Source organism: Taudactylus pleione, unplaced genomic scaffold (assembly GCF_031769625.1).
Source record: "Taudactylus pleione unplaced genomic scaffold, aTauple2 ptg000518l, whole genome shotgun sequence".
Lineage (NCBI taxonomy): Eukaryota > Metazoa > Chordata > Amphibia > Anura > Myobatrachidae > Taudactylus > Taudactylus pleione.
The window spans coordinates 9,888,374-9,905,915 of NW_028284920.1; the positions used below are offsets into that span (position 1 = coordinate 9,888,374).

General features: G+C 43.2%; 1 protein-coding gene across 7 annotated transcripts in view; it reads left to right on the forward strand.

The window, feature by feature from the left end:
• TACC2 (transforming acidic coiled-coil containing protein 2) overlaps window positions 1-17,542 on the forward strand; it is a 185,608-nt gene that overhangs the window by 36,810 nt on the left and 131,256 nt on the right. For all 7 annotated transcript variants that reach the window (XR_015870049.1, XM_088450515.1, XM_088450514.1 and 4 more), the window contains exons 2-3: window positions 2,624-2,673; window positions 3,222-3,275. Coding sequence is in view for 6 of the 7 variants with exons in the window: in XM_088450515.1 (XP_088306641.1) it covers window positions 2,635-2,673; window positions 3,222-3,275 (93 nt within the window). In the remaining variant the exon portion in view is untranslated. The remainder of the gene's footprint in view (window positions 1-2,623; window positions 2,674-3,221; window positions 3,276-17,542) is intronic.

The following is a 17,542-nucleotide window of genomic DNA, read 5'->3' on the forward strand; positions in this document are numbered from 1 at the left end:
GAGGGGGCGGGGCTTATTGACATGGAGACGGGACCAGGCACCATCTCCAACCTGCAGCTGCTGCATGGTAAGTGTGTGTGTGTAATGTATGTGTGACATACATGTGTGTGTGTATACAATATATATATATTAATATGTATATATATATATATATATATGCAAGTGTGTGTACTGCACATATATATATGTGTGTATATATATATATATATATATATATAAACATTACAAACCCCCCCTTAAAAGTCCTGCATTTGCCCCTGAAACGTATAGTATGAAGGAAATTATAAATGGTGCTTCACTGGTTGTAAGTAGCCCTTTTAAAACACTGGGGTTTACCCCAAGGAAGCCCAAGACCTCAATTGCTAGTGAAGTGAAGAAGGTGCTGTGATATAAATGGCACTACCTTATACAGCCATATAATAAGTGAGTGTAGAAAAAGAAAGATCTATAACAACTTGCCTTTTGCGCAGGATTTTGATGTATAGTTCTAGTAGAGTCCAGTAGAGTCAGGGATATGCAAAGATAAATAAATGCAGCATAATGTAATACTGTACATTTTAATTCAAACAAGATTGAAGATAAAAACTAGGTGCAAGTGGCAATTATTGGTCAACCTAATCAGATATCATAAACACTGACTTTTGTTTAAAAAAAAACCCATTAAAGGTGTTTTAAAAAAAATGTAAATCCTTGGTTAGATGCTTATCAACAGCTAAAATTGCCTAATAAGGCAAAAATAAAACCAGCTGTTACACAGTGTCAGACTGGGGCATGAGTGGCTCATAGGGGGGGATGCAATGGTAGAGGCTCATTGAAGAGTGGCGGCGTAAAGCTAAAGAGGAGTGGCCAGCTGATAGAGGGTTTGGCAGAAAGTGTTGCAATGCCCGCCATATTATACAGAGTGTCGCAGTGACCGCCATATAATGCAGAGAGCTTTGTAATGCCTGCCCTATAATGCAGCAGGGACGGCTCTTGGGGCGTTTGACCAGTGCGGTCGAACTGGGGTGCCATCACATAGAGGTCGAAGCCCTCCCAACCATCCCGATTTCAGCGGGACAGTCCCATGTTTCGGGCACTGTACCGCTGTTCCACCCACTTCACTGGGGAAGTGTCTGAAGCTGGGTGGATAGTCTACTATCTATTCTAGAGAGTATGGAAAAGTTCAGTGAACTGTAGTACTGGACATACAGGGAGAGTAGACATATGGATTTTTAAAGAGCAGGAACAGCAAAAATAAGTCAGGCTCGCATGGCCGGCGGTTCAAATCCCGACAGCGGAAGCCCGGCAGAGGTGAAGATCCCGACCGCAGCTAAGGTGAGTACAAACTAACCTAACCCCCCCTAACCCTCCCTTAGGGGTGCCTAACCCTAACCCCCCCCCCCAAGTGCCTAACCCTAACCCCCCTCTAAGTGCCTAAACCTAACCCCCCCTTCCCCGCTGCCTAAACCTAAGTCTCCCGGGGGGGTGCCTAACCCCCCTTCCCCTGGCCTAACCTTACCCGGGGTGCTGCCTAACCCTAAGCCCGGGCATAGGGCTCCCGGCGTAGGTAAAATGACAGGCTTCGGGATTTCGACGCCTGTCATTAGACCCTTGCCGGGATTAGACAGTCGGAATGCCGATGATCAGACTTAGACCGCCGGCATCCTGACTGCATACCTAATATACATGTGCTTGCTTTATCATAGCGTGATATGTGGCACATAGCGTTCTCTTGGCATCTGCTGTGCGTAATAAAAGGCTGATGATTTTGGCCTAAGGATTGCAGATCTAGGAACAATGGTGTGTTTGTGCTTCTCACTGCAAATACCCTCAACATTGGTTTAATTTATTTAGGACAGTAGGAGAAAGTGAGACATTAGTGCTAACTCCTGACATTGCAGCTGTGTAGGTGACAAGTCCTCCTGCATGACTGGGAGAGTTGGCTTCCTGCCATGTTTTCTGATTAAGGGCGGGTGCCGACAATGTGTGTTTAACAGGTTTTGTGTTATGACGGGCGGGTCTCAGATATAATATATTGTGTACTGTACCTGTTTGTGTGGGAGGAAGAGAAAACATTACACTTCTGCATGTGCAGTCAGGAATTACACACCACACACACACACTGCCACCATTCCTGTCTCGGAGCTGGGGACACCTCAGTCACACTGGATGGGAACCTCTGCAGTGAGTGAAGTGAGGGTTACAGCAGGACAGACCTGTAATCAGAACTATTGGACTGTGATACTCACTAGCAGGCGCCTGTGTTATAATGAATATGAAGCACGCTGAGTCCCTCTACTGAATGCACTGTAAATGTATTTTAGGTGTAATGATTTGTCTACATGGTATAAAAGGAGTCATGATTTGTTTGCAAGTGACTGTGAGTAATATATATATATATATATATATATATATATATATATATAAATTAGCAATGTCATAAATAGAACATTCCACGCAATATCATTAATGGCGTGTGACTGCTCATTAGTGTGACTACAATCTCTCCTAACAAGTGACTGTTCAAATGGATAAATATTTGCTGCATAGAAATTTACACCTCAGTGAAGCAATAATTGTTATAATAATTAATATGTCTGAGAATATTATATTATCTTAATAGTTTGCATTATTTTCTTTGCAGGTCAATTCAAAATGGGGAACGACAACAGCCATAATAAAGCAGAAGCTCAAGTAAGTGGTCATATGAAATACAATATATCAGAGTATATTGGGTCATGCATTGTCTATGATCCCTAAAAGGAATGTACTGTACTACTTCATAACTGCAGTGTACACAGCTACTTTAATGTCAGATTTATTTTGTGGAAATTATTACATTCATCGAAAAGCTGGATGTAACAGTTTGTATCAGTCTTTAGGTATATACTACTGATAAATATTCTCTTTAATAAGGATTGGAAGCTTTCCACTGACAGCCATTGGCATTTGTGCCTGTGTAATGATTATCTGTTTCATTAGTCTGTGGATCTAAAGCAGTAGTCTGCATCTGTGGGCACTGTACAGTAATCACACACTAAATTTGTGTTGTAGCTCCCCCAGGTGGGAGACAGATGAACTACAGTCACTGCGAGAGATTACGGAGGGGAGTTACAGATTGTTAATTCGGTGGAAGGGGGTGGGACAGGTATTATATACAGCACAGAAGCACATGGTCATTGACAGAAGGTAACTGAAAATAGATAGACTGACATACTAACTTTTGAAATATCTGTTTATAGCAAGAGCCTCCGGCTGGTCCCACTCATGCAGACCCACAGCACCCCAGTGATGATGTAAGTAGTTTATGCTTGCTATGTTTGTGTCATTGTATATAGTAGTTATGACATTAAGCAATTTTGTGTATATAATATATATATAGTCCTTTTTATATACTTAGGTGGCAGAGCTGAGAGGTTTTATGTTAATATACAGTATTTATGTTCCATAGAAGCAGTAGCGCAAAAACAAAGTGATAGCTTTATGTGTGTGTATATATCTAAATATATATATATATATGTATGTGTATATATATATATATATACAGACACACACACATTATATATATATATATATATATATATATACAAAACCCACTAAATGGATGGAAGGCACTTGCGGCTTTCAATGAAGAAATGAAAACACGCGCTGGGACTAGCGTCTGTCTTTTGACGTTTCAGAGTATTAGTTCCTTTATTAAGACGTCTTGTGGGTTTTGTGTACACTTATTTGGAAAGGCACCGGGCACAGCTGTTTAAACTACACAGGGGTACCAAGCATCTGTACTCAATAAAAAAGAAAATAATAAAAAAAAATTAAAATTATATATATATATATATATATATATATATATATATGAACTAAGGTGACGGTAATCACAATTGCGGCAGTATGCTCCAACACTTCAATGCTGTATCATTGTCATCAAGTCCTGAGTGCTGCATCTTGTTGCATATATAAGTTTATATATATATATATATATATATATATATGTACACACTCACGTCGTTATTCTATCATTGCTGGGGTAGCTACCCATAAAGGACCACATTAGCCCTTGTAAAAATTAAAATATCACCAGTCTTCTTACAAACACTTGTTTATTTCATACCAGCAAAAAAAAAAAAAAATTGCATCAATGTTATACCTTTAATGTTGATCTGAAATCTATCTTTCTTATATATAAATTGATACGTAATAGAAAAATGTCTACTGCCAGATAGAGGAGGTCTATAGTTTAGGGCATTCCTAGACAGGCTATATCGCAGCAATGTTTATTCCAGGATATGATGCCTACTGCAGAACACATTGCTTTTGTAATTGTGTACAAAGATCTCCACAATGCCGCCACCTAGCTCTGTAAACCTATGTACATTGGGGCCAGTCTTGGTGCACCTTTGCTAATTGGGGAGGACTGTGTGACCAAACTGATCCTGTCCTGAGCCTTAAGCTGCGTACACACAGTACGATTTCAATGAACGATAATGATATCGTTCATCGTTAAATCATTAATTTTTATGCAGTCAACGACCAATGAACGACCAACGATGCACGTTCCCGCATGGACGATAACGATATCCTTGGTCGGCCATGCATGCAGGCCAACCTGTAAGATATCATTCATTTTCCATAGGGGTTTGCGATCGTTGGTCGTTCATTGTTGGTGATATCTTTTGTGTGTGGATGAATGATATCGTTCATCCGACACACTGGGAAATTCAAGGGAGATCGTTCAGCGATATTGTTCGCTGAACAGATCATCCCGTGTGTACGCACCATAAGAAGTTTTGTGTTTTGTATGTGACTCATGGAGTTTTATAACACTAAATTCACAGCATATTTGTCTGTATAAAATTACTCTGGTACTTTTATACAAAGAGAAGTATTGCATCAATGATTCAACATAATGGTAAACTCTGTTATGATTTTCAAAATGTTACATGCAAGCAGGGCAGCATTGTAATAACAAATGTTTTCTATATATAAAATTAATTTTTTTTCTTATTAAATTAGAAAATTACTCAACAGCAATCACAAAAGAATAATTTTTACAGCTGTGATTTACGCTTTAAATTTCACTGATTCAAATGATAAATCCACATAAATCTTCCCAATAGACCCTTGAAAAAATAGGCATTACTCTTGCGGAATCCAGAAGACCCTAATCTGGTAAATGAATTCTAGATAATTTATAGTTGACCCTCAAACACTTCTATTGCCACATGTGCAGCCCCCCAACCTTCAAAATCCTTTAATTCAAAATATCATTTAATCGTAATAGAAAAACAGACTCAAAAATTTACTCATCCTACAATTCACCCACATGCCCTCAGACCCCCAGTTGCACCAAAATGCCCCCACATGCCCTCACTTACACCAACATACCTCCACATGCCCTCAGACCCCCACTTGAACTAAAACTCCCATATATGCCATTCCAACCATCCTCACGGCCCCCATAGTCAGAAAAGACACCACATAACCTCTGACAATCCCTGCCACAAAATACCCCCCACATGCTACATAGGGCCTGATTCAGACTTGGGAATAGAGTGAGATATCTCTCTCAACTGTGAACCTGAACAAACCCTATTGCAATGCAAGGGGTGTAAATACATAAAGTTTTACATGTAGGGTAAATACTGGCTGCTTTTGCATGTAGCCCACAAATACTGCAAAGCTTTATTATTACTCTACAATTTAGATGTCAGTTTGGAAACACTCCTCCCAAATCTAAATCTCTCTGTACATTTTAAATTTGCCCCACCTGCAGTGCAGCATGGTTTCACCAAGATGATCAGTTGAGAGAGATCTCTCTCTCTATTCCCAAGTCTGAATCAGGCCCATAGTCCTCTCACTTGCAATAATATGCCTTCCCCACATGCTACGTTGTTACCCATTTGCTCCAAAATGCCTCCACACGCTGCTCAAACCTTCCACTAATCTATAGTCTGGTTGCAGAGGAAGGACCAAGTGGTGCAGATTGCACTGCAGCAGTGTGATTCCGTGTTCAGGTAAAGGCTCTCTGGTCCACCGGTGTCTTATCGCCCATCATTATTCTACAGCAGTGTCCTCAGGAGATAACACATATATATATATATATATATATATATATATATATATTAAAAAAAAAATTTCTTTATTGAAGCATGGACAATGAATACAACAAAATTAAAATAGACATATATATATGTATATATCTAAAATATATATATATATATATATATATATATATATATATATACATATACACACAGGTTGAGTATCCCATATCCAAATATGCCGAAATATGGAATATTCCGAAATACGGAATATTTTTAGCATGACTGAGAAAGTGAAACCTTTGCTTTCTGATGGTTCAATGTACACAAACTTTGTTTAAAGCACAAATTATTAAAAATATTGTATAAAATAACCTTCAGGCTGTGTGTATAGGGTGTATATGAAACATAAATGAATTTCATGTATGTACACAAACTTTTTTTGATGTACAAAATTATTAAAAATATAGTATAAAATGACCTTCAGGCTATGTGTATAAGGTGTATATAAAACATAAATGCATTCTGTGTTTAGATTTGGGTCCCATTCCCTAGACAATTCATTATTTTATGCAAATATTCCAAAATACGGAATATTCCGATATCCAAAATACCCCTGGTCCCAAGCATTTTGGATATGGGAGACTCAACCTGTATATATATACACACAGTATATATATATATATATATATATATATATATATATATATAAAGAAACATAAAACATAAGAAAAATTATCAGCATTTTATATCAAGAAATAACGCTGTAATATCAACAATATTCACATATTGATAAATGAAAAACGCACTGAAAATAATTAGACTTGGACCTGCATACCACTGTCATCCTGAGAAGATATGAGATTAGATCGATGTATATTGGGGGGTCTTGTGTTTCATACAGGAGATACAATTTTTAACCTCATTTTTGCATTATGTAAGTATATATAGCGGTAAAAAAAGAGGGCTTGGCCTAATCGCGGGAGGCGTGGCCACGCCCCCTTAGGTAAAAAAAACAGTTTTGCAGCGCCGTGAAGCGCTGCGCACTGGCGAGGGGGCAAACCCTCTCCCATGGGTGGGGGCGTGGTGCTGCATTCTCCTCATTATAGTCACACTTCCCGCTATCTAAAGCTGCAATTTGCAGAATTTTATGGTGAGGAGCGGGGCTACACATCATAGTGGCTCTGCCCCCCGCCCCGCTGTTCATAGCCACAATTTGCTGCATTTTACAGCAGGGGCGGGGCTAGGATGAGACAAATACATGTGATTCCCGCCATCCGACCTCCTCAGCCGGGAAGTGGACGGCACAGGGAGACTGACCAACTGCGTCCGGACCTTCCAGGAGAGTTGGCAAGTATGATAGAAGGCTGATAGTGGCCATAAGCAAAGTATAGGAGACTGTTAACATGAGGCAAATGGTTCGTATTGTACAACATTAACTAATGAAGTAAAAATGACAACCAAATAATTGTAATTTAGAAAATATACTGTAAGTGTTCAGAGTATTTTGGGGTATATCTAAATGTCTCTCTTGTCATTTTTGTAAAATATTAGAAAAAAAACACTTGTGACTCCCATCTGCAAGTACAGAAATTCTTGTCCCACATCATTTAACCCATTTTTCGTCTTTTTAGAGACAATGAACTGAAAAATGACATATTTTCCTATTTAAAAACATCTAAATACATTATTATTCATTAGGATGGGAGTACAAGAGGTTCTGCACTGTGGTCTTGGTTCACTACGGAACCCAACTGCGAATGCAATAGCAATTACGCACGCAGTTTAACTGCGATAGTATGCTAATTCACTGCGATCGCAATCCCATACGCCCACCTTACTTTACACATACGTAATGTTTAGGAAGACTGCGAAACTATTGGTACAATCGAGGACCATCGTAGCCTCACGCACACTTGCACAAGGTTTGACCTTACTCAGAAATTACTTCCATGCACGCTATCAGGCCTCAGGCTGCATAGGCCATCGTAGTGGATAATTTATGCATGCCCTGCAACGGCGTTGAAATTTACTGGCACGCCTGCGTTTCGCTGACCAATAGCCCCCCCACCCCCGTCACCTCCTACAAATGGCACTTCCTGTCAATAACTCTGCAAATGGTCTGCACAGTCACTGCGATCACAATGGCTAATTCGGGCATGCGCACTGCGATGCATACTCATGTGCAGAATGCAACAATCAGCCGACTGCGTACGTAATCGCAGTTGCCTACGGTAGTGAATCAGGCCCTGTGTCCTCACAGTTTTACAGTAAAAGACATTTTAATTGTAATTATCTTCTCTGGAGGTATGAAGTAGAAGCCATGGGTTTTACCATTGAAACCCATGTTAACCCAGATTGAATAGCAAAATGTAGTGGCAGCTAATCTGACTCTTATTAGGTAACTGAAATGTGGAAATGCAGCTTTAAATTTACCTCCCCTTCCCTTTTTTCTCAGTTATATATAGGCCCGGGTAAAAGGGGGCGTACCCTAATCGCGGTGGCGTGGCCATGCCCTCTTCGAGAAAAAAAATATGCAGCGCTGCGCACTGGCAAGGGGGGCACTCTGAGCCCCTTCAGCCCGGCGCATAACCAGTGCAGAGCGTGATCAGCTTGATCGCTCCCCCCACAGGCCTAGGAGACTGCTGTGGCTGCTTCTTAGCAGCTGTGAGCAGTCTCCCAGTGCAGCCCAGCACACAGAAGCATGTGCTGGGCTGCTGTGATGTAAGAGGGGGGGGGCGGTGCTGGACCTGGGCCCCCCCAGCAAGTCCGGGTAATTAGTACCTGCTCCCCCCCCCTCTCGGCGCCCCTGGTTATATATACTCTCGCTGCAAAACTAAATCCTGTTCTAGCGTGTGATGTGATTGCTTAATCAGAACTCATCAAGAAATGGCCCCTTATAGACACCTCCCACTGGCTGATACAGACGTTTGCACCCGCTAGATGCTGTCATCTGGGATATCCATGAAACTCATATAAATATGGGGCTTTTGACTAAAAATAGTGATACTAAAAAGCACTTGTAGATTGGCATCATTGCATGCAGGGGCGTATCTTCCTATTGGCCAGGATGGCACTCGCCAGGGGCGCCGGCTGGTTGGGGGGCGCGGGCGCTGCCTGGCAGTGCCACCCACGGCCAGTTCTGTCTGCAGGACCGTAACTAAGGGTGGGCACTGTCGCTGCCCCATGGCTGGAACCCACTGATCTCACCCCCCACAGCTGCAAACTATATTGCCGGCACCTGCTTCGATGTTATGCTAGCCAATTATCTCCAGGCTCCTCGCAGTGGGACAGCCATCAAGCAAGCAGCACGGCCCCTCTGGATTTGTAGTTGTTGAGGCTGTCATGCTTCCTAGTGCAGTGCTCCAGAAGACTACAATTCCCAGCATGCAGTGCACCATGAGCTCCTGGGCACCCAGAGTGAGGGAAGTAGCTGTGCCACTGACAGTCCCTCCCCCCAGCAGTCTGTCTTGCAAAGAGTCCTGCCACAGCCAGTGTGTTGCCCAGGGATGGGGCATTCTCGGGCAGATACATCTAATTCTCATTGGACCCCAGCGTTCCCCATTATCTCAGCTCCCTGCTGCTGTTCATCCTGGTAAGGGGCTAACCTGTCATATAGATACAGTATATGGTGAATGAAATAAATATATAGTATGTATATATAAATATGGGGGGCAGGCTGTATATGGCAGTGCAAGGGAGATGAAGGCTGTATATGGGGGATACAGGGGGCAGTAATGCTGTAGATGGGGGTTTGGATGGCGGAGTGATATCAGTGTCTCCTGTGCTAGGCTGTATTTGGGGGTACGGGGAGAGATGCAGGCTGTATATGGGGTACAGGTGGGATGCAGGCTATAGTGGTACAGGGGAGATGCAGGCTGTATAGAGGGATTAGTGTGGGGGAGAGCCTGGTGCGCATCTATGGAACGTGACTAATGTCCCTTTTTAAGAAAAAATGGGGAGAGCGCAGATACTTTATCTGGCATAGGGCACCAAAATCTAGTTACAGCTCTGTCTGTCTGTTAAAAGTCTGTGCTGCTGCTAATCTCTAAGTCTCTAAGTCAGAAGCATCAGCACCGGACAACAAGGGAGAGGAGGGGAGGTGAGGGGGCGATCGCCGCCTCAGCACCAGACAACAAGGAATCGGAGGGGAGGGCAGAGGAGGTGAGGGGGCGATCGCCGCCTGTACAGCCACCACATTGTCTGTTTACTAACTGCCAACAGGGAGGGGCGCCAGTCCCTTACTTTGCCAGGGGCGCTTGGACCCCTAAATACACCCCTGATTGCATGGTCATAAAACTGCTTTATTCTGTGCTGTAGTGTATGGGGGGTAGGTTATATTTAATCTGTGTAGTTTCAAATTAATGTCTGTACAGAACACATTTAAGTGTAACAATATTCTATTATACATTTTCTGCTCACTGCTGTGTATGTGAAGCATGTGCCATTTGGTGTCTGTAAACTTTGCTTTAGGTTTGTGCAACATATGGTCCTGAACACAAAGACATGTCTTGGGATTTCTACATTCCAGTAAATATATGTTCCCTTTAATGTTGTGCCCTGAATCCTTGCTTACCCGTGCTGACTGTTTTAGTTGTGTTTATATTAGGGGTGTGCACCGGCCACTTTTCGTGTTTTGTGTTTTGGTTTTGGATCTGGATCTTTCTTCGTGTTTTGGATCTGGATTGGTTTTGCCAAAACCACCCTTCCGTGTTTTGGGTTCTGGGTTTTGTGTTTTGGATCTGTATTTTTTTGAAAAAAAGCATAAAAACAGCTAAAATCACAGAATTTGTAGGTTTTTCTGCTCCTATGCTATTATTAACCTCAATAACCTTAATTTCCACTCATTTCCAGTCTATTCTGAATACCTCACACCTCACAATAGTGTTTTTATGTCCAAAAGGTTGCACCGAGGTAGCTGGATGACTATGCTAAGCGACACGAGTGGGCGGCACAAACACGTGACCCATCTAGGCGTGAAACTGCAGTGGCAGACAGGATGGCATTGAAAAACTAGGCCCCAAACTGTACATAATGCAAAGAAAAAAAAGAGGTGCAAGATGGAATTGTCCTTGGGCCCTCCCACCCACCCTTATGTTGTATAAACAGGACATGCACACTTTAACAAACCAATCATTTCAGCGCCAGGGTCTGCCACACAACTGTGGCTGAAATGATTGGTTCGTTTGGGCCCCCACAAAACAAGCTGGCAATTTATCTGTCCCTGCACAAACTGGCTCTACGGAGGCAAGATGTCATCCTCATCCTCCTCATCCACCGATTCCTCACCCTCTTCAGTGTGTACATCCTCATCCTCACAGAGTATTAATTCGTCCCTGCTGGAACCACAGGTCCCTCTGTACGTTCTGGAGGCTGGTCTCCCTGGAAGAGTTGATAATTCATTTTATGAACATCATCTTCTCCACATTTTGTGGAAGCAACCTCCTACGCCTTTCGCTGACAAGGTTCCCGGCTGCACTAAACACTCTTTCGGAGTACACACTGGAGGGGGGGCAACTCAGGTAAAATAGAGCCAGTTTGTACAGGGACCTCCAAATTGCTTCTTTTTCCTGCCAGTACAGGTACGGACTGTCTGACATGCCTACTTGGATGCTGTCACCGATGTAATCCTTTAACAGACAGACGCACGCTTGTCGCTGCTGCTTTGAGGATTCAAGTGCGGCTACAGCCCACACAATTCACAAAGACAGAAAAAAAAAAAGAATATTTTTATTGTTTGTGGAGCACACTTTGAGGGTTACACCACCCTTTAACAGACAGACGCACGCTTGTCGCTGCTGCTTTGAGGATGCAAGTGCGGCTACAGCCCACACAATTCACAAAGACAGAAAAAAGAAGAAGAATATTTTTATTGTTTGTGTAGCACACTTTGAGGGTGTCACCACCCTTTAACAGACAGACGCACGCTTGTCGCTGCTGCTTTAAGGATGCAGGTGCGGCTACAGCCCACACATTTCACAAAGACCGAAAAAAAAAGAACAATATTTTAATTGTTTGTGTAGCACACTTTGAGGGTGTCACCACCCTTTAACAGACAGACGCACGCTTGTCACTGCTGCTTTAAGGATGCAGGTGCGGCTACAGCCCACACAATTCACAAAGACAGAAAAAAGAAGAATATTTTTATTGTTTGTGTAGCACACTTTGAGGGTGTCACCACCCTTTAACAGACAGACGCACGCTTGTCGCTGCTGCTTTAAGGATGCAGGTGCGGCTACAGCCCACACAATTCACAAAGACAGAAAAAAGAAGAAGAATATTTTTATTGTTTGTGTAGCACACTTTGAGGGTGTCACCACCCTTTAACAGACAGACGCACGCTTGTCGCTGCTGCTTTAAGGATGCAGGTGCGGCTACAGCCCACACATTTCACAAAGACCGAAAAAAAAAGAACAATATTTTAATTGTTTGTGTAGCACACTTTGAGGGTGTCACCACCCTTTAACAGACAGATGCACGCTTGTCGCTGCTGCTTTAAGGATGCAGGTGCGGCTACAGCCCACACATTTCACAAAGACCGAAAAAAAAAGAACAATATTTTAATTGTTTGTGTAGCAAACTTTGAGGGTGTCACCACCCTTTAACAGACAGACGCACGTTTGTCGCTGCTGCTTTAAGGATGCAGGTGCGGCTACAGCCCACACAATTCACAAAGACAGAAAAAAGAAGAAGAATATTTTTATTGTTTGTGTAGCACACTTTGAGGGTGTCACCACCCTTTAACAGACAGACGCACGCTTGTCGCTGCTGCTTTGAGGATGCAAGTGCGGCTACATCGCACACAAGTCACAAACACATTCAAAAAATAGTTTTTTATTTTTTGGAGCACTTTGAGAGTTACACCACCCTTTAACAGACAGACGCACGCTTGTCGCTGCTGCTTTAAGGATGCAGGTGCGGCTACAGCCCACACATTTCACAAAGACCGAAAAAAAAGAACAATATTTTAATTGTTTGTGTAGCACACTGTGAGGGTGTCACCACCCTTTAACAGACAGATGCACGCTTGTCGCTGCTGCTTTAAGGATGCAGGTGCGGTACAGCCCACACAATTCACAAAGACAGAAAAAAGAAGAATATTTTAATTGTTTGTGTAGCACACTTTGAGGGTGTCACCACCCTTTAACAGACAGACGCACGCTTGTCGCTGCTGCTTTAAGGATGCAGGTGCGGCTACAGCCCACACAATTCACAAAGACAGAAAAAAGAAGAAGAATATTTTTATTGTTTGTGTAGCACACTTTGAGGGTGTCACCACCCTTTAACAGACAGACGCACGCTTGTCGCTGCTGCTTTAAGGATGCAGGTGCGGCTACAGCCCACACATTTCACAAAGACCGAAAAAAAAAGAACAATATTTTAATTGTTTGTGTAGCACACTGTGAGGGTGTCACCACCCTTTAACAGACAGACGCACGCTTGTCGCTGCTGCTTTAAGGATGCAGGTGCGGCTACAGCCCACACAACTCACAAAGACAGAAAAAAGAAGAATATTTTAATTGTTTGTGTAGCACACTTTGAGGGTGTCACCACCCTTTAACAGACAGACGCACGCTTGTCGCTGCTGCTTTAAGGATGCAGGTGCGGCTACAGCCCACACAATTCACAAAGACAGAAAAAAGAAGAAGAATATTTTTATTGTTTGTGTAGCACACTTTGAGGGTGTCACCACCCTTTAACAGACAGACGCACGCTTGTCGCTGCTGCTTTAAGGATGCAGGTGCGGCTACAGCCCACACATTTCACAAAGACCGAAAAAAAAAGAATATTTTAATTGTTTGTGTAGCACACTTTGAGGGTGTCACCACCCTTTAACAGACAGACGCACGCTTGTCGCTGCTGCTTTAAGGATGCAGGTGCGGCTACAGCCCACACATTTCACAAAGACCGAAAAAAAAAGAACAATATTTTAATTGTTTGTGTAGCACACTTTGAGGGTGTCACCACCCTTTAACAGACAGACGCACGCTTGTCGCTGCTGCTTTAAGGATGCAGGTGCGGCTACAGCCCACACAATTCACAAAGACAGAAAAAAGAAGAAGAATATTTTTATTGTTTGTGTAGCACACTTTGAGGGTGTCACCACCCTTTAACAGACAGACGCACGCTTGTCGCTGCTGCTTTGAGGATGCAAGTGCGGCTACATCGCACACAAGTCACAAACACATTAAAAAAATAGGTTTTTTATTTTTTGGAGCACTTTGAGAGTTACACCACCCTTTAACAGACAGACGCACGCTTGTCGCTGCTGCTTTAAGGATGCAGGTGCGGCTACAGCCCACACATTTCACAAAGACCGAAAAAAAAAGAACAATATTTTAATTGTTTGTGTAGCACACTGTGAGGGTGTCACCACCCTTTAACAGACAGACGCACGCTTGTCGCTGCTGCTTTAAGGATGCAGGTGCGGCTACAGCCCACACAATTCACAAAGACAGAAAAAAAAAGAACAATATTTTAATTGTTTGTGTAGCACACTTTGAGGGTGTCACCACCCTTTAACAGACAGACGCACGCTTGTCGCTGCTGCTTTAAGGATGCAGGTGCGGCTACAGCCCACACAATTCACAAAGACAGAAAAAAGAAGAAGAATATTTTTATTGTTTGTGTAGCACACTTTGAGGGTGTCACCACCCTTTAACAGACAGACGCACGCTTGTCGCTGCTGCTTTAAGGATGCAGGTGCGGCTACAGCCCACACATTTCACAAAGACCGAAAAAAAAAGAATATTTTAATTGTTTGTGTAGCACACTTTGAGGGTGTCACCACCCTTTAACAGACAGACGCACGCTTGTCGCTGCTGCTTTAAGGATGCAGGTGCGGCTACAGCCCACACATTTCACAAAGACCGAAAAAAAAAGAACAATATTTTAATTGTTTGTGTAGCACACTTTGAGGGTGTCACCACCCTTTAACAGACAGACGCACGCTTGTCGCTGCTGCTTTAAGGATGCAGGTGCGGCTACAGCCCACACAATTCACAAAGACAGAAAAAAGAAGAAGAATATTTTTATTGTTTGTGTAGCACACTTTGAGGGTGTCACCACCCTTTAACAGACAGACGCACGCTTGTCGCTGCTGCTTTGAGGATGCAAGTGCGGCTACATCGCACACAAGTCACAAACACATTAAAAAAATAGGTTTTTTATTTTTTGGAGCACTTTGAGAGTTACACCACCCTTTAACAGACAGACGCACGCTTGTCGCTGCTGCTTTAAGGATGCAGGTGCGGCTACAGCCCACACATTTCACAAAGACCAAAAAAAAAAGAACAATATTTTAATTGTTTGTGTAGCACACTGTGAGGGTGTCACCACCCTTTAACAGACAGACGCACGCTTGTCGCTGCTGCTTTAAGGATGCAGGTGCGGCTACAGCCCACACAATTCACAAAGACAGAAAAAAAAAGAACAATATTTTAATTGTTTGTGTAGCACACTTTGAGGGTGTCACCACCCTTTAACAGACAGACGCACGCTTGTCGCTGCTGCTTTGAGGATGCAGGTGGAATCTAGACGGGATTTGGAACCGAGGACACACTACCTCCATCAATTGTCTAAATCCCACTGCACTAATGTCGGATACCGGACGCACGTCTAACACCAACATAGCAGTCAAGGCCTCAGTTATACGTTTTGCTTCAGGATGACTGCTGTCGTACTTCATCCTCATCGCTAGGGACTGTTGGAGGGTCAATTGTTTAGTAAAAGTAGTGATGTTCCTACTTCCTCTCTGGGATGATGAACAACTCCCAGCAGCAGCAACAGCACTAGGAGGAAGTGGTTCTTGATCTTTCCCTATTTTATTTTTATCGGAGAAAGTTTGGTCCTCCATTTATGTTATATTGATATATATACGTGCGGCTAAAGCGCACACAAACACAGAAAATATTTTTTTATTTTTGCTGGAGAGTAGTGCACTTTGTGGGTTACACCACCCTTTAAGAAATGAGCCAGCCGGCTCTTTACTTATGGGACACAGGCGCACGCTTGGCGCTGCTCCTTTGTTGATGCACGTGCAGCCACAGTGCACACAAGTCACAAACACAGAAAATATATATTTTTTTGGTTTGGAGTGTACTTTGGGGGTTACAGAACCCTTTAACGGTCAAGCCAGCCGGCCCTTTACTTATGACACAGGCGCACGCTTGGCACTACTTTGTTGATGCACGTGCGGCTACTGCGCACACAATTCACAAACACAGAAAATAATTTTTTTTTTGGTTTGGACTGGACTGTACTTTCGGGGGTTACAGCACCCTTTAACGGTCAAGCCAGCCGGCCCTTTACTTATGACACAGGCGCACGCTTGGCACTACTTTGTTGATGCACGTGCGGCTACTGCGCACACAATTCACAAACACAGAAAATAATTTTTTTTGGGTTTGGACTGGAGAGTACTTTGGGGGTTACAGCACCCTTTAACGGTCAAGCCAGCCGGCCCTTTACTTATGACACAGGCGCACGCTTGGCACTACTTTGTTGATGCACGTGCGGCTACTGCGCACACAATTCACAAACACAGAAAATAATTTTTTTTTTGGTTTGGACTGGAGTGTACTTTCGGGGGTTACAGCACCCTTTAACGGTCAAGCCAGCCGGCCTTTTACTTATGATACAGGCGCACGCTTGGCACTACTTTGTTGATGCACGTGCGGCTACTGCGCACACAATTCACAAACACAGAAAATAATTTTTTTTTTGGTTTGGACTGGAGTGTACTTTGGGGGTTACAGCACCCTTTAACGGTCAAGCCAGCCGGCCCTTTACTTATGACACAGGCGCACGCTTGGCACTACTTTGTTGATGCACGTGCGGCTACTGCGCACACAATTCACAAACACAGAAAATAATTTTTTTTTTGGTTTGGACTGGAGTGTACTTTCGGGGGTTACAGCACCCTTAACGGTCAAGCCAGCCGGCCCTTTACTTATGACACAGGCGCACACTTGGCACTACTTTGTTGATGCACGTGCGGCTACTGCGCACACAATTCACAAACACAGAAAATAATTTTTTTTTGGGTTTGGACTGGAGTGTACTTTGGGGGTTACAGCACCCTTTAACGGTCAAGCCAGCCGGCCCTTTACTTATGACACAGGCGCACGCTTGGCACTACTTTGTTGATGCACGTGCGGCTACTGCGCACACAATTCACAAACACAGAAAATAATTTTTTTTTTGGTTTGGACTGGAGTGTACTTTGGGGGTTACAGCACCCTTTAACGGTCAAGCCAGCCGGCCCTTTACTTATGACACAGGTGCACGCTTGGCACTACTTTGTTGATGCACATGCGGCTACTGCGCACACAATTCACAAACACAGAAAATAATTTTTTTTTTGGTTTGGACTGGAGTGTACTTTGGGGGTTACAGCACCTTTAACGGTCAAGCCAGCCGGCCCTTTACTTATGACACAGGCGCACGCTTGGCACTACTTTGTTGATACACATGCGGCTACTGCGCACACAATTCACAAACACAGAAAATAATTTTTTTTT